Source organism: Brassica oleracea, chromosome C8 (assembly GCF_000695525.1).
Source record: "Brassica oleracea var. oleracea cultivar TO1000 chromosome C8, BOL, whole genome shotgun sequence".
NCBI classification, from domain to species: Eukaryota; Viridiplantae; Streptophyta; class Magnoliopsida; order Brassicales; family Brassicaceae; genus Brassica; species Brassica oleracea.
The window spans coordinates 33,882,156-33,908,911 of record NC_027755.1 but is presented as its reverse complement, the minus strand read 5'-3'; the positions used below and the strand labels follow the sequence as shown (position 1 = coordinate 33,908,911).

The window sequence follows — 26,756 nt, the reverse complement described above, 5'->3', positions numbered from 1 at the left end:
GGATACATGATTTTCCCAAGAATAGAGTTACTAGGAAGCAGTAAATGAATGTTTCGAAATGCTTAAGCGTGTCAATGGAGAGCTTGAGCAAGAAATGCTTGTTGAATACAAATATTCTATTACATTTTGCCTCATGAAATCAAAGACTTAAAATCATGATAGACACTGAATCTAACAGAACTACAAAATATAAGCATTTCCAGAAGAAAGGAATGTATATATAGAGTAAAACTGTAAAAGCATAGAGAATCAACAAAACATCAGATAAAGCCCCACAAAAAGATAACAGTAAGAGAGGTCTGGTTGATCCTCTAATGCTACAAAAAGAGTATTTTTCTTAACAAAACCTAAAACATTTTAGCATAAGCCTTTCCTTCTTGCCTTCATCTCTTTTTTTTTCTTTGTACTTCATTTTCAGATACTCTCTCCCTGACTTCCCATGTACAGAACAGATACAACAAAATGAATAGCGTGGTCGTTTTTTTTCTTTTTTTGCTTTTCCTTTCCGGTTGTGTTCCTATATAAGCAGATGGTCAGTATATGATGACTCTAAGGAGACCAGCCTGAGGCTCGGAGAAGTCAAGGCCTTCTTCTTCGAGAAGGTAGCGCTGTACAGCAACAGGGAGCCTAGCCAGCGTGCGGGAGCCCCTCGTGTGGTGACCAGTCCCTACGCATATGTAAACCTGAAGCCTCTCTTGTGTTGCTCGAGCTGTGCTCCTCAACACGCTCAGCTCGTGCTTCAACACCTGAAGTGCTTCGCTAACATGTAGCCCGTGCAAGTCTATCATTCTTTCGCTGCCTCTACTGTTGTTCCCTTGACCCACCGGGTTCCTGTGTATTGCTCATAAGGCAGGGTTAGAACAGTCAGAGAGAGAGAGAAACAATAACAGTTTTGTTATTCGTTAAAGGGTAAAAAGCAGAGAGACTCTTCTGTTTTGAGATTAAAGAAGTCAAAACCTCTGACGATAAATGGCTTCTTGAGCTTTGCCATGAGCAGCCTTCATCTGCATGTTATGCATCTGTCCCTTGGCGCTTAGATCTTTAGCTAAGGCCTTATTGCCTACAAGGTATGCTTGCCGTGCCTAGGCTCAACCACAAAGCAACATACAGAACCGTATTTAATTATTCAACCCGGTGAGAAAGAGCTGAAACTATCATCTAAAACTTGCAGATAAAGACACTTTTATTCACTACTGAAAAAGTATGAGCAAAAGAGAGAGAGAGAGATCAAATAGAACTTCCAGCTACACAACAGAAAGTGAATACAGGAAAACTATAGGTCAAATAAATGAGAAAAAAATGCCATTCCAAAGTATTTATACCTGTTCGAAGTATACATTCCGAAGACGAGCATAGTCACGTGCTTCCCCGCGCAAGTCAGAATACAGATTCCCTGCAATTTACATCCAATCAGATAACAACGTATGTAGTATATATAGGGTGGTAAAGTTTTGTTGAAAAGGGGGGAAAAATACCAACTGCGTCCCCGGTCTCCAGCCAGGCGACAGGAGCAGCTCGATTTGAGGACAGCTTATCAGAATATATACTCCTCCCAGGCCCACGCCCACTCCCAGCATGATAATTTCTGCTTGAGCCGCCAATAGATGAGTCTCCTGAACCGTTTCCTTCATATTTCCACAGGCCAGTATCTTGGGATGCTAACTTCTTGACTGCAGAAACATAATCTGGCTTGAAGAAAAACATATTATCCTTTCCAGCAGATTGGTAATGATGATTCCCTGTTTGTTGCATATCATCAAACTGTGCAGGGCTAGTTGATGAGATGCTAAGGGCAGGAAAATCCATGGGCGTTAGATTAGGAGCCGGAGCAGGAGCAGGAGCAGGAATCTTAGGCCTCATGTTCTGATTCAACCCATTATCCACTTGTAGCTGCAGTAAAAACATGCAAGTTAAATAACCAAATCACTCGAATGATTATACACAATAGCAAAAAACAAAAGGACATCGACATTCAATAACTTAAAAATTCAATTGCATCTACATTGAACCATCACAACGCAGGTAACAATCAAAAAGAAAGCGAAGGAGAATACCTCAAGCTGAGTAAGCATCTCAACGGTCAACTGCAAATCACACCCATTAGCAAAATAAACTTCTGCAAGACTCTCAGCAGCAAACCCAGGGAACTGAGAAGCGAGAAACTCCACAGGGTTCACCTCCATTTCCCCTATACTTGGATTCTCGGAAACCATGAATCGACCAAAAGGGTTTCTTCTCTCCCTGTCATCATTACCACCAAGAAGCTGCTTCTCAGCACTCATAATCTGCTTATCCCAAGGCTTTGGACTGAAACTCTGATCTTCCCCGAACGAGGAGATGGGATATCTACTCTTGTCCGACAAGTTATGCCCATGTGGTTGGTCAGAAAACACAAACCCTCCTCCTCCTCCACCTCCACTAGGAGAAGGAAAGTTATCAGCGTCATACAAGGACAAGCCAGCTAGTGACAAACTCCCAGAAGCACCATAAGAAGTGTCATCTTGAGTAGTCATAAGCTTGAAATCTGGAGTGATATCATCAGGAAGCTGGTGACTCCAGAACTGGCGCGCTTCTTCATCTGAATGACGCGATGCAGATGACTCCGACCGGTCCAGAACAGAGCTGGAGGAAGCTAAAAGTCTTGGTGTCGTAGCATCCAAGTTGCTTGTAGTAGTAGGTCCAGCGGAGGATGAAGGAGAGCGTAGAGTAAACGGAACAAACTCAGCAGCATGAGGGTTTAAAGTTGTTGGCTTTAGCTTTGGATCACTTGACGGGGTCGTTGCTTTCTTGCTTAAGTTCATATCGAAATTTAAAATGAGACACAACGATTAACTGCTTTGTGTTTTTTTACCTGCAAAAGAATAACCTTTTATCAATCACTCAAATGTTACCCAAGAAAAGAAACAAAAAACATAAATCAAATATTTACAAGGAAAGAAAAAGATAAACACTTTCAGTTCATATAAGTCAAAGGCATTGCAGCTTTTAATTTACGAATTATGCAATAAATAAATAAATCTCAAGTGTTTCGTAGGAGACAAACGCAATTAATTAGCTTCAAATCTGAGACTCAACTACAATAACTGAATCGTTAGTGAAATTAAAAACCAAGAAAGTGGAAGAAAGTCGCGAATCAAGATGAGAAAATAAATCGGAAACCTTTGAGGAAGAGAAAGAGTGGATCCATGGAAGAGAGGAAAACACACGAGATTCAGGAGTAAAAGGCTGCGGAAAACGAGAGAGATAACTTTTTCCAAGGGGGAGTTTTGTGGCTTTTAAAAAGTAATACCTAGGGATTCGAGCTTTGGGTAAGCGTCGTCGTCGTCTTCTTCTCTAATCTCTAATACCCTCTCTCTCTTTCGTTCGCGTGTGTTTGGCTCAGGATGTAACACCTACGACCACCACAAAGATTATCGTATCTAAGACACACCCCAACCTTGTGCCCCTCTCTCGATTTTGACCTTTCCTTTTTTTTTTTCCCCCTTCTAATCTTTGTTTTAATCTATACTATTAAAACAAATATTTAACACTATGTAATTATTTTTTTGAACAACAAGATTAGAAGGCTGCCAAAAAAAAAAAGAAGGAACAACAAGATTAGAAGGAAAAAAAAAGATTGAGTGTTTTAATTGTATAGATTTTTTTTTTAAATGAGAAACAACGATACCTGATTTTTCCCCTTCTAATCTTGGTTTAATCTTACTATATAAAATCTAGCATTATTTTTATTCTACACAAATATTCTTAAAACAAAAAAAATAAATGTTTAAATACAACTCTATTTATTAACAAAACTAATAAACATCCGCCCCAAATAATAACAATATTTTATTTTCCCTCATTTAAAAGAAATATGAACTTAGAAAACTACATTTCAAAATATGTAACAAATGTATCCGCCATATTTTAACATAAGCGTTCCTACTAAATAATTTAGACTATTTTCAAGTTTTGGTCACAAAAATAGATCACGAGAAGAAAAATGACCAAAATGTTTCATTTAATAAGTAAAATGATACTAATACCATAGATATAAAAAATAATTAAAAAAATATTTTTTTTTATAGTTTTAGATTATATGTTTTCAATTTCGAACTTTTTTATAAAAAATAATTTTTTTTTGAATTTTTTTTTCGAGTTTTTTTTTTCAAATTTTCTTTTTGTAATTCGAACATACTTTTTGAAACTATTTTTAAAATTTTTATTTTCAAATTTTTAATATTTATTTTTTATTTTATAAAATTTTAAATCTCAATCTCAAATCTCCACCCCGTAACTCTAAATCATATGGTTTGGATTAGTTAACCCTATGGGTATAAATGTATATTTATTTTTTTAATGAAATATTTTGGTCATTTTTCTTTTTATAATCTATTTTTATAACCAAAATTTTTTTAGTGCTATCTTATGGTATTTCTCGATAATTTATCATACATAACAAATAATATTTACAAAAGTTATTGTATCTTACTACTTTTAGCATAAACAATTTCTCTAATATTTTGATAAAACTGTATCTCATATAAATGCACATAACACAATCATGGACAGATTTACACGTAGTGCTCTGAGTGTTTTTTGCTATTCTTATATATTAATTTTATACTTTAAGTTTGGTTATCCGAAACGGGTGGTTGCTTATACACAGTTTATAATTATTGTTGTAAAATAAATATCCCATGTAAGTAAAAATTGTTTTTAAATGGAATCTATAAAAATTTCTTTGGATTTTGGTCTAAACAAGTTTGGAATATAATCAAGATCGATCAAAAATGGTATGGGTTTAAATAAAACGGATATGTCTATTTTAGATTTCACAATGCAAAATATCCCGCACTTTTAAAACGCCAATTAAAATCAAATATTTCATTAGTTTCCATCTTCGATCTTCATCACACTTTATTAATTATTATTAAATATGTACTATTTCAACCGTGTTTTAAATGTTGACAATATTTTTTACCAAAATTAATTTAATGAAATTAACTTATTATATTTTTATACCAATTTCATTTTTTGTCTAAAACCGTCATCTGTATTTAATCTGAAATGCATGATTTTAAAAATATAGTATATTCAATTTGTTTGATTTTATAATTTATTATAATAAAAAAATTTCTTGCTAAATGATTTTCATACTTTGCCTATGTGTACTTTCTACAAAATGTTTCTTTAAAAATGTGACAAGGCATAGTATAATTTTTTTTTTGTCAGCAACATAAACAAACGCATGTGACAAGGCATACTATAAATGATAATATGATATATGACATAAACAATTACATTTAAATATTTAATGTTAATTTATATTTATGGTAAAAAATTTAAACTGTATTAATAACTCATATATCATTCATTAAAATAAATCTATTTAAATATGGCAATACTTTATACTTTACAAATTCGAAAATTATTTAGTTCTATTTTTTATGATTATAAAATTTTTACTACTATTTTTTAAAAAATTTCTATAATTTTTGTTTTAAAAATTATAATTTTTAATCATAATATCATTAGTTTCCTTTATATATCTACAAATTTTAGAAATACTGTTTAGTTTTACTTTTGAATAATTTTAATATCAAAAATATTTTTCTTAATTTTCTGCAAGTTGATTTAATATATTTTAGCAAAAATAAACAGATAAAAATCTATCTAAAATTATAATTTTACATATATAGATAGATATTCTTAAATATAATTTAAAATAAACAAAATTATTCATTTTATTTTAATTTTATGTTTATAGCTTAATCAAAACTTATATTAAAATATTGGTAAGAAAATAAGAAAATCTAAAATATTAATAATTTTTGAAAATATAATTTTTTTTTATTACTGAATATGGTGTACAAAAACACCTAGTTTACAAAATAATGGTTAAGAATAATATCTTTTATGTATTTCATAATATCTTTAACCTATTTCATAACGTAAATATGATAGAATTTTATCTTTTACCATGGCAGATAAAGTTATAATCTGAGCATTATTAACAAACTTCTACACGAAGATTGTGTGTTCTCTCTATCATTGTTAACAAAATTCTAACTACAGTTCCGGGTTTTATCGGACTATCCGCCCCTTCCGGGTTACTTTCCGAGTACTTCTGTTTATCAAAACATGAACTTTCTTTTTTGGAAGAAGAGAAACGTGACCTCTGTGGAACCACTTATTGAGACTTTTTCGTGGATCTTATGGTACATTTGGAAGGCTCGCAATGATAAATTTTTCAATGGTAAAGATATCTCCCCTCTGGTTACCCTCCAACTAGCTTCCCTTGAATCTGAATGTTGGAGGAAAGCGAATTTACTTGAGGAGGGAGAAGAAGAGGATCAACATCCTGTTCTGTCGCTGGTTTCGAATCTTCCTGTGGACCCCTAACGTCCGATCTGCCAAATTGATGCATCATGGATCGATAATAGCACGGTTAGTGGCTTAGGGTGGTTCTACAAGGATCAAATGAGAGTCAAAAGATTTGGACTACAAGGTTGCAGGAAAAGCCTATCAGCTCTCCATGCAGAGATGGAAGGACTCATATGGGTGATGTCATGTTTACGAGAGTTACAGTACATCGTGATTCATATCGAGACAGACTGTTCCGATCTGGTGGACATGATTGCTAACCCTACTGACTGGCCGGCTTTTGCCTCCGAGTTAGTTTCCTTCCGACTTCTACGAGCCGGTTTCTTGGAGTTCAGTATCTGCCGTATACCGAGGACAAGAAATTCTCGTGCAGATTCTCTCGCCAAGGAGGCAAGATGTAGCGGTGTTCTCTTTTCCCATATAGATCAGACTCAGTCGGACAGAACGTCTCTTCCGAACGACTCAAACCCGACTACCACTTGATCTTAAAAGATGGACGTCGACAAAAAAAAACTACAGTTTCTTGTTCCGGTGTGTTTCCGGTGGAACAGCCGGCAGAGTTTCGTCGATGACTTCCTGACTAGTGAAGATTGGTGGGTACTTCAATCGTGGGAGTGTGTCCCTACCACGCTATCCGTTCAAAACGTGGAGATGTGTTTGAGTCGGCCGCCGCTTTTCTCAGTTTTTTTTTGGATGTGCCTACATAAGAACCGTAATCCAAACCCGACCTGAAAGAAGGGCGTCGGATCCGTTACCGATCCTTTAAAAAACCTGATCAAGTTTCATCTCACGATACTTTGGAGTTTGGACCCTGGGTTTGGTTCAGTTTAAACCGATAATCGAACTGCAACCCGAAGTAAACCAAACATATACACACATATACATAATTGTGTATACATAACACACGTGTTACAAGTTTCGAGTTGACCAAATATGCAAAAAATCTTAATTTTGGAAACTCTCATCATCAAATCACGAACAAATCAAGATTTTGTGTAAATATGACATGAAAAAACAAAGTAAAATGATGAAAATTGGTTAAGAAGAGAATAGCCGTAGTTTGTGGTTACATAAGTAAAAACCCTAATGTAGAAGAACGTAGATGACTTAAAAAACTACTTTTATTTTTTTTTTAATAAAAATGAAAGACCCTACTAAACAGGAGTCGGACCCGTACTGGGTCAAGAAATAAGACGAGCCTAAACCAATACACCAACTTATCCTTATGATCTATACTATTAAAACATAAGGTCTTTTTTTAGGTGTTTTTCTGTTTCAATAATATTTACAGATCTTTGCCACTGATTAATTTTAAACTATGCATTTTAATTATTTTTATTATTCACGAAATCCTTTTATTCCAACAAACAATATATTTCCGTTTTTCTCTATCCCTTTCAACTAAATAATTTTTGACATAATTAAAATTTTTTGTGATCTGGAACAAGAGATTATCGCAGATTTGCGGATTTCAAGTTAAGCGTTTTGTAAGAGGTGATTACGAAGGTGATTTGTCTTAGGGTTCGGAGAAGTGGATGAAGGTTTTGCGACTTGATTTTCATCTTGCTAGAAAACCCTTTAGTGGCTTCTCTAATGGTGGTTCTGAATTCAAGATGGAGACGTTGATCCCTGCTGCACTAACAAGTTTCAAGTTCACAAAAAAAATCAAAAGAGAGGGAAGATTAAGCACTGACTGATTAACATAAATATATTTGTCTTTTTATTTATCCGAGAACTCCTTTGTGGTTTTGTTGACATTTGGTCGGTGTTGGTGATTTGTAGGGTCTGGGTTTGAAGAATCTTGGGAATACATATTTTCTGAATTCTGTATCGCAATTTTAGACATACACTGAGTGCTTAGATGCTTACTTTCTAGATGTTGGCAATGTGAAACGCTGTATGTTGCATTTATAAGCTGGTTTGATTAATTGCTTGGCTTGGTGGGTCTTTTATTCAGTGTCTAATTGGATGTTCTCATGAAAACGTTTGTGTAGTCCATGTGACTGGGTTTTGTGCTTTATGTGCAATTCAGAGGCATGTTAGGACGGCCCTTCAAGCTCCTGGCAGAATAGCAGCACCAAGTCTCAAACTTAGGAGGTACACTTTTGTAATATTTTGTAAAATAAATACGTAAGATAATCATATCTTTCAGGAAAGAGATGCTCTTCACGGCGATACTATAAATTGTACATCTATGCGTTATGTACGTCAGTACTGTTCTCATCCAGAGCTCATAGATTTCACCTTAGGCAAGAGATCTCTGTCCTTGCAGGATCTTCTTTGAGGAATGAGAGGTGTCATTGTCAAAAATGCCGAAATGATGAAAACAATGTAAGTTATCTTTTTTTTTTAAATGTTCTAAAGGAATTTATATAATTTCATAAATAGGGGACTGATTCATTGTCATTGATTTTTTCTTGATTAATTACTACTCTGATAGATAACAGAGCTAAAGATGTTACAAGTATTTCCAACGGATCTTTGCTTGAGACTCTTAAAGTTTTTGAATTCCAAAATTCACTTAGAAGTTTAGGTGGAGAAGTAGTGGCTTTTGACCAAAATCCTTGGTCTAATGGTTGCAGGATTTTCACAAAAATTCCAGTGGATGTCGATCATATGCTTTAATTGGAGGATAACAATCAATAAACACCTCAGCTTTTGTCTATCATTTTCATAAGATTTTTTTGTTTCACTCATATATTTGTGTACCTCTCAGCTTTCCTGATGTTAAAGAGCAGGAAACTTCAGCAGTTGATTACACAGCAGGGGACATGATCTTTTTCTACTGTGATTCCCCATGCCTCCAAGGCTCTATCTGCAGTAGAAGAGAGTCATGGGACATGAAATGCTATGAAAAGAGGATGACGAAGAAGATGAGCATGATGAAGAACATTTTCACTAACCTGGGGTAGAACTAAATTATAAACATCATAGAGATTTACCTCTATTAACTGAGTCGTGGAAAGTCTGTAAACATGAACATGTTTGGTTTGACCAATTGGATGACATTTGTCCATGGCTTGCAAGGCCATTCGAGAGTTTTGAATCAGGAACCCAACAGGAAAAAATAATTTATTAATAAAATTTTCTAAATAACAAAGTTTCCTAAAACTACTCAACGAAATCAGTTACGATATACAACCTCCGCATCCGGTTTACAATATCCCGAACGGGTCCTATTTTCTAAATTAGAAAAACTAAAATCACATCGAATACTAAATGGGTATCCAGATATCTAAAATATAATAAAATATTAATATATATATATATATATAATTTAATTTATAAATAAAAATATCTAAAGCCTCGAATTACATGAATTAACTGATTTTTCAGGTTTTTAGGTTTAATTTGGGATTTTTAGATTTCTGTCAGATTTTTGGGTTTAAACCTAAATTAACCCCAAACTTTTTTTTAATTTGGTTCACTTCGGGGTTTATCGATGGTAAAACCCCGACTCAAACCCAACATTACCTGAACTGATCTGATCCGAAAAATGTGGTTCATAAACGGGTCCGAAACACCTAACCCCTATAACTTAAAAACCGAATAACCTGAACCGACACAAATCTAAAACTCGAATGACCATTATTATAAGACGTCAAAATTAATTTGATCTCAGTTATAGATGTCAAAACTGAAATAGTAAAATTCAAACCAAAAAATTAATAACTTTCAAATTGAAAAATTTAACCAAATAGTTATCCCGCGCTTTCAAAGCGCGGATCAAAATCTAGTATTTCTTTAAAACTAAATGTATATATAAAAAAGAACATAAAAGCCCTAAAACTTTTTTGTATTTTACTTCGGTATAATCCGACCCGAACCAAAAATACCCTAAAAGCCAATGATATATGATTACTTGCAAGTTTTAGGATGCAATACAAAATATATCTGAACCAAAGTGTTATTATTCGAATCAGATTCGTACAAAAAAAAATTTAGTGGGACATAGGAGCGTAAACCTGAAAACCCGAAAACCGAAAAATCTCATCCGAACCCCGGACGAGTGTCGGAACGCCCAGATCAAGCTGTGCATTTTGGACCTCGTGTTGCTTTCACTTTTTTGCCCTGTTGGGCCTGTTGTCTTTAGTTTCTTGGGTTTATATGCTCGTTTTGTATGACAAAAAAAAAAATATCTTTTACCATAGGTAACGCTTTCTTATCTCGACGAGACACATCTTTTCAAACATTGACCAAAACAAGACCTTTCGGCGCAGTTTCGTCTGTCCCTTCCTTTGCTAAACATTTTCCTTGCTTTGACCTCTTTTCTTAAAAAAGAAAAAGAAAGAAAAATCAAATTAATTGGTTATTTGTATTTACGCAAATACGCATCGAGATATGAGTGTGTGTAATACAAATACTATCCAAAAGGAGAGAGAGAGGAACGTTAAAGCAAGGAAAGAAGAACAAGAGGAGAAGCACAAGTACTACTCTCTCTGCTCTCTTCTCAGATTTTGTTTCCTTCTCCTCAGCTCTTTGTTTTGTTTTCTTCAGCTTCTTAATTTTGATATTTGCCTTTTCTGCAAGCTTTGTTTCTTTGTTTTTTTATTAACTCAGATCTTGTCCTGTCGTGTTTGGAGCGTCTTTCAGGATTAGGGGTTTGTAGATCAGTCAGTTGCTGCTTAATTTGATGGAATCTTAGCTTCTGTTATTGAGATTGACCATTTATCTAACTTCTTACAACTTTTCCTGAAGAAATCGGCTAGGTTCTGTAGATTCCTAGTTATATTGATCTTTTTTTGGGATCTGTAATTCAATAAATTGTTTGTTTATGAGTGAAACTTTGTTGTATTTTGGAATGGTGATCAAAAAGGGATTCATAAGCATTTTCATTTAGTAGGTAGGCGCTGCTGCCCTGCTACGAGAGACAACTAATCAAGAAGCTGAAGTCTAATTATTCTTTTAGCTAGTGGGATTATAAAAAAAAAAAGAGAATATATATAGATCATGGGCTTACTCTGCAGTAGAAGTCGACATCATACAGAAGATACCGACGAGAATGCACAGGTTCCATTCCCATATATATATATATATATGCATAAGATTAGAGAGCATTACTTAGTCAAATCTTGAAACCTTTGTTTTCTTATAAATATCTTCAGGCTGCTGAAATCGAAAGACGGATAGAGCAAGAAGCAAAGGCTGAAAAACATATTCGGAAGCTTCTCCTACTTGGTATGTGGTCCTTGATTCATTGTATTCTTCTTATGCATGTCAATCAATCAGAGACAAACTATTCTGTTTTTTATTAGTCAATTAGCCTTTGTATTAATGTCCTTATAACTGACTGATCTTTTTGTAAAGGTGCTGGAGAATCAGGAAAGTCTACTATTTTTAAGCAGGCAAGTAGTGACAAAAGGAAAATTGTTTCTAGTGTAGTACTTACCTCAACTATTTACAAGTTTTGGGTGCTAACTTTGCAGATAAAACTTCTCTTCCAAACTGGATTCGATGAAGGAGAACTGAAGAGCTATGTTCCGGTCATCCATGCCAATGTCTATCAGACTATTAAAGTATGTACAAAAATATACTTGAAGAGACCTCTCTATAAGAGGACAAATGTTACTGTAGCTTATTATTCTCTGGTATCGTGGTTGAACAGTTATTGCATGACGGAACGAAGGAGTTTGCTCAGAATGAAACTGATCCTGCAAAATATACGTTATCCTCTGAAAATATGGTATGCTGAGCTGTTTTTTTGGTTAGATTTAGATTTTCCAATAAAATATATGCCAAGTCACCTTATTATTATCAGACCATTGGGGAGAAACTATCTGAAATTGGAGCTAGGTTAGACTATCCGCGTCTTACCAAGGACCTCGCCGAGGGAATAGAAACACTATGGAATGATCCTGCTATCCAGGTGTGTGTTTGCGTGCACGTTTTCTTCACCTCCTTTGCAAGCCAAGTTTGTGATGTTGTTTTGATTTTTTTGTAGGAAACATGTTCTCGTGGTAATGAGCTTCAAGTTCCCGATTGTACTAAATATCTGATGGAGAACTTGAAGAGACTTTCAGATGTCAACTATATTCCAACCAAGGTATCTTAGTTATTCAATTTTGTGTTGATTAAAAAATATTTGAAGCAAATGATTTAACCGTAATTAGGATTGGATCAAGTTATTAACAAATAGTAGCTTTTTTGGTATGTTGGTGTTTCAGGAGGATGTTCTGTATGCGAGAGTTCGCACAACTGGTGTCGTGGAGATACAGTTCAGGTGCCAACTACTTAGTATTAACTCTTGTTTGCATGTTTGATTTGGCGTTTCTATGCTGCTGTTCATGTGTTGCTGCTTAAAATTGATGATAAATTTTCTGATAAGACCTAAGTTTTAACTCTGGGTTTGATTAGCCTAGGCGGTTTGTAGCTTCTTCTTCTTTGGTAAACTGAATAAAAGGTGTTTACCACGGGACTAAACCTTGATTTACGATGCAGCCCCGTGGGAGAAAATAAGAAAAGTGGCGAAGTGTACCGATTGTTTGACGTGGGTGGACAGAGAAATGAGAGAAGGAAATGGATTCATCTGTTTGAAGGTGTTACTGCTGTGATATTCTGTGCTGCTATCAGCGAGTTAAGCTCCATTTCATTATTTAATTTTTTTTTTTTGTATATTTGTTGCTGCCCAACTCACAACAGAGTTTTTTTTGGTCATCATAGGTACGACCAAACACTATTTGAGGACGAGCAGAAAAACAGGATGATGGAGACCAAAGAACTGTTCGACTGGGTCTTGAAACAGCCCTGTTTCGAGGTTTCTTTTGACCCTTTATTTAATCTTATTATCGGTTTAAATTTTTTGAAAGAGTACTTGTAGCCAATGCTTTTGTTCTCTTATGCAGAAAACATCCATCATGCTTTTCCTCAACAAGTTTGACATATTTGAGAAGAAGGTTCTTGATGTAAGTAAGAGCTGAAGAATATATTCTCATTTGTGCAAGCAGGACTTTTGGTTTTAACAAATGCTTTTTTATAGGTTCCGTTGAATGTTTGCGAGTGGTTCAGAGATTACCAACCAGTTTCGAGTGGGAAACAAGAGATTGAGCATGCATACGAGTAAGGCTTGTTTTCATTTTAGTCAAGTTAATACTCTGTAATCTCTCTGACCTTGTGATTTTCGACACAATGAAAGGTTTGTGAAGAAGAAATTTGAGGAATTATATTACCAGAACACTGCGCCGGATCGCGTGGACAGGGTGTTTAAGATCTACAGGACGACGGCTTTGGATCAGAAGCTTGTGAAGAAAACGTTCAAGCTTGTAGATGAGACTCTAAGAAGGAGAAACCTATTGGAGGCTGGTCTTTTATGATTTACTTATTTTGTTACTCCAGTAAATTACCTATTTTGTGTTTTAAAAAAACATTTATTTTTAAGAAACTGAATGACCCTAATTGTTCTGTCTGGATTCTGGAGAAGTACATGTGGTTCAAAATTCGATGTGTTTTTTATTCTTATTATTACTCCCTCCGTTACATTTTAAATATTGCTGTGGGTTCGTGCACACAGATTAAAGAAACAATTAATTTTGTATATTTCCTATACAAAAATACAATTAACCTACATAACTATTCATATTTCAACCAATAAAAAAATAAATTGCTAAATAAAATTAATAAATTTTGCATTGAAAGTTGAAAACGACATTTATTTTGTAAAGAAAAAATTTTTCTGCAACGACACTTAATATAAAACAGATGGAGTATTATTGTTTTGTCAATCAACTGTTTTATATACATTCGGTCAAACTGATCATATCCAAGTACATCCAACCCACAGCCACATATGATTGTGTTCTTTGGTTAGGAACATTTTGTGCAATGCGATCAGCCTCTATTGGTTGTTTTCACGTCTATTAGCACCCTCCACCATTCAGTTCCTGCCAAAACTTTCATAATCTCCAAACTCTGAAATTTAAACAGAGGCCATGTCTTTGGTCTTGTCACCAATCCAACCACACACACATCATTAATAGCAAAGATCACCTTGTTAATCCTGTGACTTTCCATACCATTAACCGCCCACAAGAAAGCTTCAAACCTCCCTTCCTGTCTCGATTCAATGTTAGACATAGCTCTTCAGCTCTGCATAAAACTTGCCATGAACCAAAATTCTGCTTCTTCCTTCGCTCTGGCCAATATATTTCCATGGAACTGCTATTTTTTCCTTCAAAGCACACTCCATTTCTGTTTTTCCATAAAAACCCATATAAACCAAGGATAGACTCTTTTGATTTCAGTGGGAATATTGAGCATGCCTTTCATTCCCATTAGAAAAATCAGTGTTCGAATATTGGGAGTCATTAAACCCAAACAGATCAGAAGATGGGATGTTTGCCCCAACGCCCACAGTTGCCGGGCAACTGAGCATGTGAACAGTATATGATTAACCGATTCTTCTCTGTTACCACATCTCTGACAAACAGTATCCAGTTTCACCCCTCGTTTCTTGAGTAGTTCTGTTGCCGGAATGACATTGTTCAAAGCTCTCCAAATAAATGATCTAACACTTAGCATTTGTCTTTACTTTTCATATTCTTATTCGAATTTGACTAAACAATTCAATCTCTTGTATGAAAGCTTATTCCAACAAGCAATACGAATAAATCTTTAGATATCCATTTGCGTGATTCTAACTCATAATTTTTTTTTTTTTTGTTCAAATCTAACTCATAAATTTTAGTTTGCTAAATTTACTTAAGTTTATTTGTGTGTGTTTAAGGTCCCACACTAGAGAGAGCGAAATAAAAAAAAATTGAATAGTAATTGAGAGAGAGAGAGAGAGAGAGAGGAAAAATAGAGCGAACATAAATTTTTGTTTTAACTTAAAATTCATTCTTTTTTTTTATTTTCTTAATGTAAAAGTACAAAAACAAAGAATATTTAAATCAAACATAAAGATAATCATAAACTAAATAAAAAAAGTTCAAATAATAATGAGTTATTAGATGTGTTATGGGGTTGTAATTTTGTATCTAGTTTACTAAACCTTAAAATGGATTAAAAATATTAAAATGGATTTTAGTTTCACAAATTCTTTCTTAATTAGGGCTATTCCGCTAATTTCTATTAGATTTTTTTTAACAACATTTTCTCTTAGATTTATGATTACTTTTACCATATATACTATCACACATTTGAAATGGGTTGCAATCTGAACATTAATAATTACTATATTTAAAATAGGATGCACTCATCAATTATTTATGACTGTATAAAAACTGTAAAGCTACAAAAAGAGTTGTGTTATATGTGTTGCATTATCATATTAATTAATATGTTTTAATATGTATTTTTTTGTGCTGCATGTATTTGATCAAACTAAATCTAGATTAAAATAGCTATTTTAAATAAAAAATAAAAAATTTCCTCCAAATACAGTAGAAACTCTATAAATTAATACTCGATAACTTAATAAATACTATAATTAATAAAAAAATCAGTCCCGAGTAGGGCCGGTTGAAAATATGACATAAATCGATAAAGTAATAAGATAATAATATTTTAGAAAATCTTATGTAAATATATGGTCCCGTTGAAATCATCGATTAGTAATTTTTGTATATATACATTTTATATAAGTACAAAAAACAATTGTATTATTTTCTTTATTTCACAATAGAATTATCCCTATATTTTCTTAACATTTCAATATTTTTTTGCTTATATTTAGGAAAATTGTATCTAAACCACACTTAAATTTTATAAACAATATTTATATACACCAGATAATACAATAAAAAAACTTGAAAGTCAAATTTAAATTTTTAATTAGTGCATATACGGTAAATAAATTATTTTGTGTCATAAAATAAGATATTTTAAAATAAAAAAAATCCAGAAAAAAGGAAACTTTTTGTAAATTAATAATTCTATAAATTAATAAAATATCATAGTCCCAACATTATTAATTTACATAATTTTTACTATAGTATCTACGAAGTATTTAAACTAATAACTAAAATTTTAAAATACATTTATTCAATCGAGATCTCTTATCACAGATTTGATGATCCTAGGATAAAATTTCTCCAAATAGCATTTATAAAGTCATAAAAATAAGAGGACATTTCAAGAAGTACCCAGAGAAATAAAAAATGGGAAGGAAGAAAATAGAATTGAAGACAATAGAATGCCCAAAAGAGAAAAGTAGCAAATATTCAAAACGTAAAAAGGAACTTTTAAAAAAGGCTGAGGAAATGGCGATATTATGCGATAGTGATATAATTCTCCTCGTCTTTTCTCCCACCTCCAAGCCAAACCTTTTCTATCCTCATTCTAGGTTATTTTGATCTTTTAATCTACTTTGTTTCGAAAACTATAAAATGTTTGAACATAATATATATATTGGATTGAACATACAACGACATATATCATGTTGGAGGGTTTAATCAAGATTTTAATTCAATGTAGGTGTTAGGTCTCGCTTTTGTAGATTTTCATTTTACAAACAAAAGCTTTCTATTACTTTTTTTTTAAAAAACTAGTCTATTACTTTTTTACCAAAAAAGGAAGAAGTTATTCTATTACTCTAATTTGATACGGATCCGTTAAATTTCTAGGCTTTGATCAAATAAATACTTAATTTTCTATAAGTGTAGTTTTAGATTAGTGTTTTTCTGGATGAAAATTCAGTTATCAGATACAAAATGTGAAACTTTTTTTATATATCATACGGTTTTATGATGGATTAGTTGGAATCGAGGTTGGATTGGTTTAAGATTGGACACCCTAGTTATATTCCAACTAAGAAATTTTAAAAATAAAATAATGAACTTCATAGTAATTTATAAAAAAAATTCAGCTATGAATTTTTCAGTTTAAGAAAACGCACGAAAACATTTTAATTTATGAACTTATTAAACTATTTAATATATTTCTATCCTTTTCAAATAAATTTAGGAATACCCAATGGTTCAGCTTTTTCTTGCGTCTTTTTCATTTTTATTTTATTTTAAACTGGTTATAATTTGAAAATGGACATGGTAATTCACCCCAGTTATAAGAAATATAAAAAAGTCATTTATTTAGATTCAGAGATGTTATTTTAAATACTTTGTCAACTGTAGATTCAAAATTACCAATATTTTCTTAGAAAAATATGCGTATGAAATTGCAGACCTCTTAGTAGAATCTTGGAGAAGCTTTCCAATATGTCAGAATATGAACGGGAAGAGAGGTTTGATCTTTCAGTTTTTTCTATTAATATATAAAATTATATTAGCACATATTTTTTTTTGGTTTTCTAATTTAATTTAATATCTATGATTTTGTTGTATGAATTCATTTAGGAGAGCCTACACAAAAAAGGTTTGATTTACACACTAGTCATCAGAAAATATCTTATTTTTCATTTGCCAGTTTTACAAAGTACTGCGCTTAAATTCTATGTTTGTGTTGTTGCATCTAAATCTTACACGTTGATGAAGCTGTTGAAGAATAAAAATGTAGAAATTCCCAATGAAAATCATAATCATTCTTCTGGAAGGTAATAATTGTTAGTCAAATATATCCATATACATGGACCAGACTGTCTAATTTGATACTCCCTTTGCTCTTAAATATAGGATGTTCTGGAAAAAAATTGATGTTCCAATATATAAGATGTTTTCAATTTTATATGTAACTTTTACTTTATTAAAAACTGTGTAGCCAATCATATTTAGTAATCTATTTTGTATTTGGTTGAATATCATTAATTAATATTTTTAATGATATTTTCTAGAAAAAAATAGTTTTTTTTTAATATGTGTGTTTTTACTTAAACATTTTATATTTAGGAAATAGTTTTTTTTTTAATATGTGTGTTTTTACTTAAACATTTTATATTTAGGAAATAGTTTTTTTTTTAATATGTGTGTTTTTACTTAAACATTTTATATTTAGGAACAGAGGGAGTATTTTATTTTATTTTTGCAGAGATGAAGTCCAGGTACAGAAATAACAAATTATTTAAAAGAATTGTAATTATTTTTTTTTTAAAAAGGACTAGTTATAATTTTACTTTATCTATATAATCAATATTAAGCTTCAAGAAGATGATAAGGTAATTGAACTGGGAGAAGCTAGAGAATTGCTTGATGAGAATACATCAATTCTGAGGTAAATAATCAAAAAGACAAGAATGATTGAAAATTATGTTAAAAGATTTACTTAATAATAATAATATTAACTCTTTGTTTTCTTAAACGAATGTTTACTAATCTACAAAGAACTGGCAAAACCCGCATAGAGTTGATGATTTAGCCCGACTCACAATAATGGAAGACCATCTAGTTTCTATTCTTAGCCTGATCAAAAAGGTATTTATAAGTTAATATCAAATACATAAGATTATTATCCTAAGAAATTAAAAGTTACTGACCTAAACTGGAAAAAAAATAGTTGGTATACTTTTGGTACGCTAAAGAAATTAGTGTATTAAATTGTTAATAAAATTTAGCTGTGTATTATTATGAACTTTTTCTAAAATTTAACATCATATTTGTTTTTCAGGTTCAAATTGAACAAGGGTAGCAAAACTCAGATGTGATTTTTAAAATGAAAACATTATTGTTTACTTAGCCCATTAAAGATCAGAAGAATATACTATATATATATATATACTATTATGTTAATTATGTACTTATCGTAAAACCAACATAATTATCTCTATATTTTCTTAACATTTCAATATCTTTTTTGCTTATATTTAGTAAAATTATATCTAAACCACACTTAAATTTTATAAAAAATATTTTATATACACCAAATAATACAATAAAATAACGTGAAGGTCAAATATAAAATTTTTAATTAGTGCATATAAGGTAAAATAAATTATTTTGTTTATTTTATAAAATAATATAATCTAAAATAAATAAATAAATCCAGAATTTTTTTTTTTGTAAATTAATTAAATATCATAGTTTCAACATTATTAATTTACATAATTTTTACTATAGTATCTACAAAGTATTTAAACTAATAATTAAAAATTTAAAAACATTTATTTAATCGAGATCTCTTATCACAAATTTGATGATCCTAGGATAAACTTTCTCCAAATAGTATTTATAAAGTCATATAAATAAGAGGACATTTCAAGAAGTACCAAGAGAAATAAAAAATGGGAAGGAAGAAAATAGATTTGAAGACAATAGAATGCCCAAAGGAGAGAAGTAGCAAATACTCAAAACGTAAAAAAGGACTTTTAAAAAAGGCTGAGGAAATGGCGGTATTGTGCGATAGTGATATAATTCTCCTCGTCTTTTCTCCCACCTCCAAGCCAAACCTTTTCTATCCTCATTATAGGTCCTTTTGATCTTTTAATCTATTTTGTTTCGAAAACTATAAAATGTTTGAATATAATATCTATATTGGATTGAACATACAACGACATATATCATGTTGGAGGGTTTAATCAAGATTTTAATTCAATGTAGGTGTTAGGTTTCGCTTTTGTATATTTTCATTTTACAAACAAAAGCTTTCTATTACTTTAAAAAAAGATAAACTAGTCTATTACTTTTTTAAAAGTTTTAAAAATAAAATAATGAACTTCATAGTAATTTATAAAAAAAATTAGCTATGCATTTTTCAATTTAAGAAAACGCACGAAAACATTTTAATTTATGAACTTATTAAACTATTTAATATATTTCTATCCTTTTCAAATAAATTTAGGAATACCCAATGGTTCAGCTTTTTCTTGCGTCTTTTTCAAATTTATTTTATTTTAAGCTGGTTATAATTTGAAAATGGACATGGTAATTCACTTCAGTTATAAGAAATATATAAAAAAAGTCATTTATTTAGATTCAGAGATGTTATTTTAAATACTTTGTCAACTGTAGATTCAAAATTACCAATATTTTCTTAGAAAAATATGCTTATGAAATTGCAGACCTCTTAGTAGAATATTGGAGAAGCTTTCCAATATGTCAGAATATGAACGGGAAGAGAGGTTTGATCTTTCAGTTTTTTCTATAAATATATAAAATTATATTAGCACATATTTTTTTTTGGGTTTCTAATTTAATTTAATATCTATGATTTTGTTGTATATATTCATTTAGGAGAGCCTACACAAAAAAGGTTTGATTTACACACTAGTCATTAGAAATATCTTATTTTCCATTTGCCAGTTTTACGAAATACTGCGCTTAAATTCTAAATTTGTGTTGTTGCATCTAAATCTTAGACGTTGGTGAAGCTGTTGAAGAATAAAAATGTAGAAATTCCCAATGAAAATCATAATCATTCTTCTGGAAGGTAATAATTGTTAGTCAAATATATCCATATACATGGACCGGACTGTCTAATTTGCTATTTTTTTTTTTTTTGCAGAGATGAAGTCCAGGTACAGAAATAACAAAGTGTTTAAAAGAATTGTAATTCATTTTTTTTAAAAGGGAATATTTAAATTCTACTTTATCTATATAATCAATATTAAGCTTCAAGAAGATGATAAGGTAATTGAACTGGGAGAAGCTAGAGAATTGCTTGATGATAATACATCAATTCTGAGGTAAATAATCAAAAAGACAAGCATGATTGAAATTTATGTTAAAACATTTACTTAATAATAATAATATTAACTATTTGTTTACTTAAACGAATGTTGACTAATCTACGAGGAACTGGCAAGACCCGCATAGAGTTGATGATTTGGCCAAACTCACAATAATGGAAGACCATCTAGTTTCTATTCTTAGCCTGATCAAAAAGGTATTTATAAGTTAATATCAAATAGATAAGATTATTATCCTAAGAAATTAAAAGTTAGTGACCTAAATTGTTAATAAAAATTTAGCTGTGTATTATTATGAACTTTTTCTAAAATTTAACATAATATTTGTTTTTCAGGCTCAAATTGAACAAGGGTAGCAAAACTCAGATGTGATTTCAAAATGAAAACATTATTGTTTACTTAGCCCATTAAAGATCAGAAGAATATACTATATATATGTATTTACTATTATGTTAATTATGTACTTATCATAAAACCAACATACAAATCGTGCTATATATTAATATGTGTTGTAAGTAAAAAAAATAAATTGATGTGACTTGTTTTTATTAATAATGAATGATTTGTGAAGTAATTCAACCTGAGATTTTAATTTATTTATTTTTTGATAAAAAGAGATTTTAATTTGAAGATCAAGTAAAATTTGAAAATAATTAGAATTTGTAAAAGAAGTTAATACCATAATATTCCATAACATATATCACATACATACTCACTCTATAACTGAAGATCACCTATCATAGAACACAATTGGAGAGGCATATGACACAAAAATATGACTTATTTCCAACGGTAGCTAACAAGAATAGGGCGAGAGTCTTAACCAAGTGTATCTTACATTAGAATAAATAGAAGTTTATACTTTTGGGGAAGGAAAAAATTTAATTACACATTAAAATTATATAAAAATGATTAAACCACATGTATCTTACAAAAGAATCAACCGAAGTTCTTACGCTATCTTGAGCTGCGTGTCCCAATCGAGAAGAGTGTTCTTCTTCTTCTTGGCAGGGCCGTGGAGAAGATCCCAGAGGCTGCCGTTGTCCATGTAGTCGTAGAAGAGAAGGCTTCCCAAGGGAGAGAGCGAATAGGCTTGTAGGCTCACGAGGTTTCTGTGTTTGATGCTGCTGAGCAACTCGAGCTCGGTTTCAAACTGTTTCACTGACTGCGGGTTGCTGTGAGAGTAAAGGCGCTTGATCGCGACAGGTTTGCAGTTCTTTAAAACGCATTTGTAGACAGTGCTGGATGCTCCGTGGCCGATGATGTACTTCTCGCTGATATTCTCTGTCATTCGCATGATGTCCTCGTAGACGTGGAGTGCCATGTTCATGTGAAGGATCACCAACTTCGGCTGAGAATAGATTACTGCAAGAAAATTACTAGGATCAGCTAACATTAGAAGAAAGGGATTTGATTTGATTTGATTTGATAAGAAGTAAAAAAAAAAAACTGGTTTGTCAAGTGATCCATCGAGAAAGGGAGGAAGATTAGGAGGCCGGCAAGCTGCTATAAGGACCGCAACAAGGATGAGAAATCCCCTAATATGACATAAATCTATAAATTAATATGATAATAATATTTTATAAAATCCTATGAAAATATATGGTCCCATTGAAATCATCAATTAATAATTTTATATATATAAATTTTATATAAGTACAAACAATTGTACAATATAATTATCTTTATTTCACAATATAATTTTCTCTATATTTTCTTAACATTTCAATATCATTTTTGCTTATATTTAGTAAAATTATATCTAAACCACACTTAAATTTTATAAACAATATTTTATATACACCAAATAATATAATAAAATAACGTGAAAGTCAAATTTTAAATTTTTAATTAGTGCATATACGGTAAAATAAATTATTTTGTTTATTTTATAAAATAATGTAATCTAAAATAAATAAAAAATCTAGAAAAAAGAAACTTTTTGTAAATTAATAAAATATCATAGTTCCAACATTATTAATTTACAGAATTTTTACTATAGTATCTACGAAGTATTTAAACTAATAATTAAAAATTTAAAAACATTTATTTAGTTGAGATCTCTTATCACAAATTTTATGATCCTAGGATAAACTTTCTCCAAATAGTATTTATAAAGTCATATAAATAAGAGGACATTTCAAGAAGTACCAGGAGAAATAAAAAATGGGAAGGAAGAAAATTGAATTGAAGACAATAGAATGCCCAAAGGAGAAAAGTATCAAATACTCAAAACGTAAAAAGGGACTTTTAAAAAAGGCCGAGGAAATGGCGGTATTGTGCGATAGTGATATAATTCTCCTCGTCTTTTCTCCCACCTCCAAGCCAAACCTTTTCTATCCTCATTCTAGGTCATTTTGATCTTTTAATCTATTTTGTTTCGAAAACTATAAAATGTTTAAACATAATATATTGGATTGAACATACAACGACATATATCATGTTGGAGGGTTTAATCAAGATTTTAATTCAATGTAGGTGTTAGGTTTCGCTTTTGTACATTTTCATTTTACAAACAAAAGCTTTATGTTACTTAAAAAAAAAAACTAGTCTATTACTTTTTTACCAAAAAAGAAAGAAGTTATTCTATTACTCTAATTTGATATGGTTCCCTTAAAATTCTGGTTTTGATCAAATAAATCCTTAATTTTCTATAAGCGTAGTTTTAGATTAGTGTTTTTCTGGATGATAATTCAGTTATCAGATACAAAATGTGAAACTTTTTTATATATCATACGGTTTTATGATGGATTAGTTGGAATCGAGGTTGGATTGTTTTAAGATTGGACACCCTAGTTATATTCCAACTAAGAAATTTTAAAAATAAAATAATGAATTTCATAGTAATTTATAAAAAAATTCAGCTATGAATTATTCAATTTAAGAAAACGCACGAAAACATTGTAATTTATGAACTTATTAATCTATTTAATATATTTCTGTCCTTTTCAAATAAATGTAGGAATACCCAATGGTTCAGATTTTTCTTGCGTCTTTTTCATATTTATTTTATTTTAAACTGGTTTATAATTTAAAAATGGACAAGGTAATTCACTCCATTTATAAGAAATATTAAAAGTCATTTATTTAGATTCAGAGATGTTATTTTAAATACTTTGTCATATGTACTTATTGTAAAACCAACATACAAATCGTGCTATGTATTGATATGTGTTGTAAGTAAAAAAAACGAATTGAAGTGAATTGTTATTAATAATGAATGATTTGTGAAGTAATTTGTTGTGATAAACATGTATTTAGAGTTAGATAATCATGTAATCAGTTAGATAACTGTTACGGTTTAGTCGGTAGGAGATAATCCTTATCGACAATTACTTGTAAAGCATATAAGAGGACGTTCAGCCTCTGAGTTAATACACATACATATTTACCTAAAACCTTGTTTACATGGTATCAGAGCAATAGACCCAACCAACGATCTACTGATATTTTTTAGTCTGAGATTTAAGCCATGAGCTATTGTAAATAGTCTCTCCCAACGTGATTTATTTGACTGTATTATTCGATTTATTTCACAATATAATTATCTCTATATTTTCTTAACATTTCAATATTTTTTTGCTTATATTTAGTAAAATTATTTCTAAACCACGCTTAAATTTTATAAACAATATTTTATATACACCGAATAATACAATGAAATAATGTGAAAGTCAAATTTAAAAATTTTAATTAGTGCATATATAGGTAAAATAAATTTTTTTTTTTATTTTATAAAATAATATATTCTAAAATAAATAAAAAATCCAGAAAAGAACCTTTTTGTAAATTAATAAAATATCATAGTCCCAACATTATTAATTTACAGAAACTTTACTATAGTATCTACGAAGTATTTAAACTAATAATTAAAATTTTAAAAACATTTATTTAGTCGAGATCCTTTATCACAAATTTGATGATCCTAGGATAAACTTTCTCCAAATAGTATTTATAAAGTCATATAAATAAGAGGACATTTCAAGAAGTACCAAGAGAAATAAAAAATGGGAAGGAAGAAAATTGAATTGAAGACAATAGAATGCCCAAAGGAGAAAAGTAGCAAATACTCAAAACGTAAAAAGGGACTTTTAAAAAAAGCTGAGGAAATGGCGGTATTGTTCGATAGTGATATAATTCTCCTCGTCTTTTCTCCCACCTCCAAGCCAAACCTTTTCTATCCTCATTCTAGGTTCTTTTGATCTTTTAATCTACTTTTTTTCGAAAACTATAAAATGTTTGAACATAATATCTATATTGGATTGAAAATACAACGACATATACCATGTTGGAGGGATTAATCAAGATTTTAATTCAATGTAGGTGTTAGGTTTTGTTTTTGTAAATTTTCATTTTACAAACAAAAGCTTTCTATTACTTTAAAAAAAGATAAACTAGTCTATTACTTTTTTACCAAAAAAGGAAGAAGTTATTCTATTACTCTAATTTGATACGGTTCCCTTAAAATTCTGGTTTTGATCAAATAAATCCTTAATTTTCTATAAGTGTAGTTTTAGATTAGTGTTTTTCTGGATGATAATTCAGTTATCAGATAAAAAAGTGAAACTTTTTTATATATCATACGGTTTTATGATGGATTAGCTCGAATCGAGGTTGGATTGGTTTAAGATCGGAAATTGTAGTTATATTCCAACTAAGAAATTTTTTAAATAAAATAATGAACTTCATAGTAATTTATAAAAAAATCAGCTATGAATTTTTCAATTTAAGAAAACACACAAAAACATTGTAATTTATGAACTTATTAAACTATTTAATATATGTCTATCCTTTTCAAATAAATTTAAGAATACCCAATGGTTCAGCTTTTTCTTCCGTCTTTTTCATATTTTTATTTATTTTAAACTGGTTATAGTTTGAAAATGGACATGGTAGTTCACTCCAGTTATAAGAAATATAAAAAGTCATTTATTTAGATTCAGAGATGTTATTTTAACTACTTTGTCAACTGTAGATTCAAAATTACCAATATTTTTCTTAGACAAATATGCGTATGAAATTGCAGACCTCTTAGTGGAATCTTGGAGAAGCTTTCCAATATGTCAGAATATGAACGGGAAGAGAGGTTTGATCTTTCGGTTTTTCTATTAATATATAATATTATATTAGCACTGATTTGTTTTGGTTTTCTAATTTAATTTAATATCTATGATTTTGTTGTATGTATGCATTTAGGAGAGCCTACACAAAAAAGGTTTGATTTACACACTAGTCATCAGAAAATATCTTATTTTTCATTTGCCAATTTTACGAAATACTGTGCTTAAATTCTATATTTGTGTTGTTGCATCTAAATCTTAGACGTTGATGAAGCTGTTGAAGAAAAAAAATGTAGAAATTCCCAATGAAAATCATAATCATTCTTCTGGAAGGGTAATCATTCTTTGGAAAGGTACAATTGATACAGTAATAATTGTCAGTCAAATATATCCATATACATGGATCAGACTGTCTAATTTGCTATTTTTATTGCAGAGATGAAGTCCAGGTACAGAAAATAACAAAGTATTTAAAAGAATTGTACTTCATTTTTTTAAAGGAATAGTTTAATTTTACTTTATCTATATAATCAATATTAAGTTTCAAGAAGATGATAAGGTAATTGAACTGGGAGAAACTAGAGAATTGCTTGATGAGAATACATCAATTCTGAGGTAAATAATCAAAAAGACAAGCATGATTGAAATTTTTGTTAAAACATTTACTTAATAACAATAATATTATCTATTTGTTTACTTAAACGAATGTTTACTAATCTACAAGGAACTGGCAAGACCCGCATAGAGTTGATGATTTAGCCCGACTCACAATAATGGAAGACCATCTAGTTTCTATTCTTAGCCTCATCAAAAAGGTATTT

At 30.8% G+C, this 26,756-nt stretch overlaps 5 protein-coding genes and 1 long non-coding RNA gene across 13 annotated transcripts; 4 read left to right on the top strand and 2 right to left on the bottom strand.

The window, feature by feature from the left end:
- Positions 1–83: 83 nt before the first annotated feature.
- LOC106312148 (polyadenylate-binding protein-interacting protein 7-like) lies at positions 84–3,471 on the bottom strand. 2 transcript variants are annotated; one of them, XM_013749550.1, is made up of 6 exons: positions 3,160–3,471; positions 2,055–2,851; positions 1,476–1,890; positions 1,323–1,393; positions 958–1,082; positions 84–831 (listed from the first exon to the last, which is right to left on the bottom strand). In XM_013749550.1, the coding sequence occupies exons 2-6, from the start codon at positions 2,799–2,801 to the stop codon at positions 534–536; spliced, it is 1,656 nt and encodes a 551-aa protein (XP_013605004.1). In that variant the 5' UTR covers positions 2,802–2,851; positions 3,160–3,471; the 3' UTR covers positions 84–533. The 2 variants fall into 2 exon arrangements, with proteins under 2 accessions (XP_013605004.1, XP_013605005.1); XM_013749551.1 differs by having other exon boundaries at positions 3,290–3,471.
- A 4,252-nt stretch (positions 3,472–7,723) lies between these two features.
- Positions 7,724–9,124, top strand: LOC106310114. Its single transcript, XR_001263693.1, has 3 exons — positions 7,724–8,463; positions 8,639–8,697; positions 8,949–9,124. It is a non-coding gene; the product is annotated as an uncharacterized LOC106310114 (long non-coding RNA).
- Positions 9,125–10,570: 1,446 nt separating this feature from the next.
- Positions 10,571–13,827, top strand: LOC106307271 (guanine nucleotide-binding protein alpha-1 subunit). Of its 5 annotated transcripts, XM_013744176.1 has the most exons (14): positions 10,571–10,793; positions 11,207–11,376; positions 11,472–11,544; positions 11,674–11,711; positions 11,793–11,882; positions 11,972–12,049; positions 12,125–12,232; positions 12,308–12,409; positions 12,531–12,586; positions 12,805–12,939; positions 13,027–13,120; positions 13,209–13,268; positions 13,343–13,422; positions 13,499–13,827. In XM_013744176.1, exons 2-14 carry the CDS (start codon positions 11,317–11,319, stop codon positions 13,674–13,676), a joined length of 1,152 nt encoding a protein of 383 aa, XP_013599630.1. In that variant the 5' UTR covers positions 10,571–10,793; positions 11,207–11,316; the 3' UTR covers positions 13,677–13,827. The 5 variants fall into 5 exon arrangements, with proteins under 5 accessions (XP_013599630.1, XP_013599628.1, XP_013599629.1 ...); XM_013744174.1 differs by having other exon boundaries at positions 10,617–10,793; positions 11,210–11,376; positions 12,805–13,120; XM_013744175.1 differs by having other exon boundaries at positions 10,617–10,793; positions 11,210–11,376; positions 11,674–11,882.
- Positions 13,828–16,474: 2,647 nt separating this feature from the next.
- On the top strand, positions 16,475–21,349 carry LOC106310849. Of its 3 annotated transcripts, none has more exons than XM_013748075.1 (8): positions 16,475–16,645; positions 17,483–17,542; positions 17,655–17,673; positions 17,781–17,851; positions 18,283–18,295; positions 18,392–18,465; positions 20,982–21,072; positions 21,211–21,349. In XM_013748075.1, the coding sequence occupies exons 1-8, from the start codon at positions 16,563–16,565 to the stop codon at positions 21,229–21,231; spliced, it is 432 nt and encodes a 143-aa protein (XP_013603529.1). In that variant the 5' UTR covers positions 16,475–16,562; the 3' UTR covers positions 21,232–21,349. The 3 variants fall into 3 exon arrangements, with proteins under 3 accessions (XP_013603529.1, XP_013603528.1, XP_013603530.1); XM_013748074.1 differs by lacking the exons at positions 17,781–17,851; positions 18,283–18,295; positions 18,392–18,465 and adding exons at positions 20,546–20,616; positions 20,692–20,704; positions 20,799–20,872 and having other exon boundaries at positions 21,211–21,347; XM_013748076.1 differs by lacking the exons at positions 16,475–16,645; positions 17,483–17,542; positions 17,655–17,673; ... (1 more) ...; positions 18,283–18,295; positions 18,392–18,465 and adding exons at positions 20,256–20,308; positions 20,421–20,439; positions 20,546–20,616; positions 20,692–20,704; positions 20,799–20,872 and having other exon boundaries at positions 21,211–21,346.
- Positions 19,472–19,794, top strand: LOC106308336 (MADS-box transcription factor 31-like). The gene is made up of 2 exons (XM_013745499.1): positions 19,472–19,656; positions 19,788–19,794. The coding sequence occupies exons 1-2, from the start codon at positions 19,472–19,474 to the stop codon at positions 19,792–19,794; spliced, it is 192 nt and encodes a 63-aa protein (XP_013600953.1).
- Positions 21,350–21,789: 440 nt separating the features above from the next.
- On the bottom strand, positions 21,790–22,387 carry LOC106310851 (LRR receptor-like serine/threonine-protein kinase ERECTA). Its single transcript, XM_013748077.1, has 2 exons — positions 22,326–22,387; positions 21,790–22,240 (listed from the first exon to the last, which is right to left on the bottom strand). The coding sequence occupies exon 2, from the start codon at positions 22,203–22,205 to the stop codon at positions 21,828–21,830; it is 378 nt and encodes a 125-aa protein (XP_013603531.1). The 5' UTR covers positions 22,206–22,240; positions 22,326–22,387; the 3' UTR covers positions 21,790–21,827.
- Positions 22,388–26,756: the final 4,369 nt, after the last annotated feature.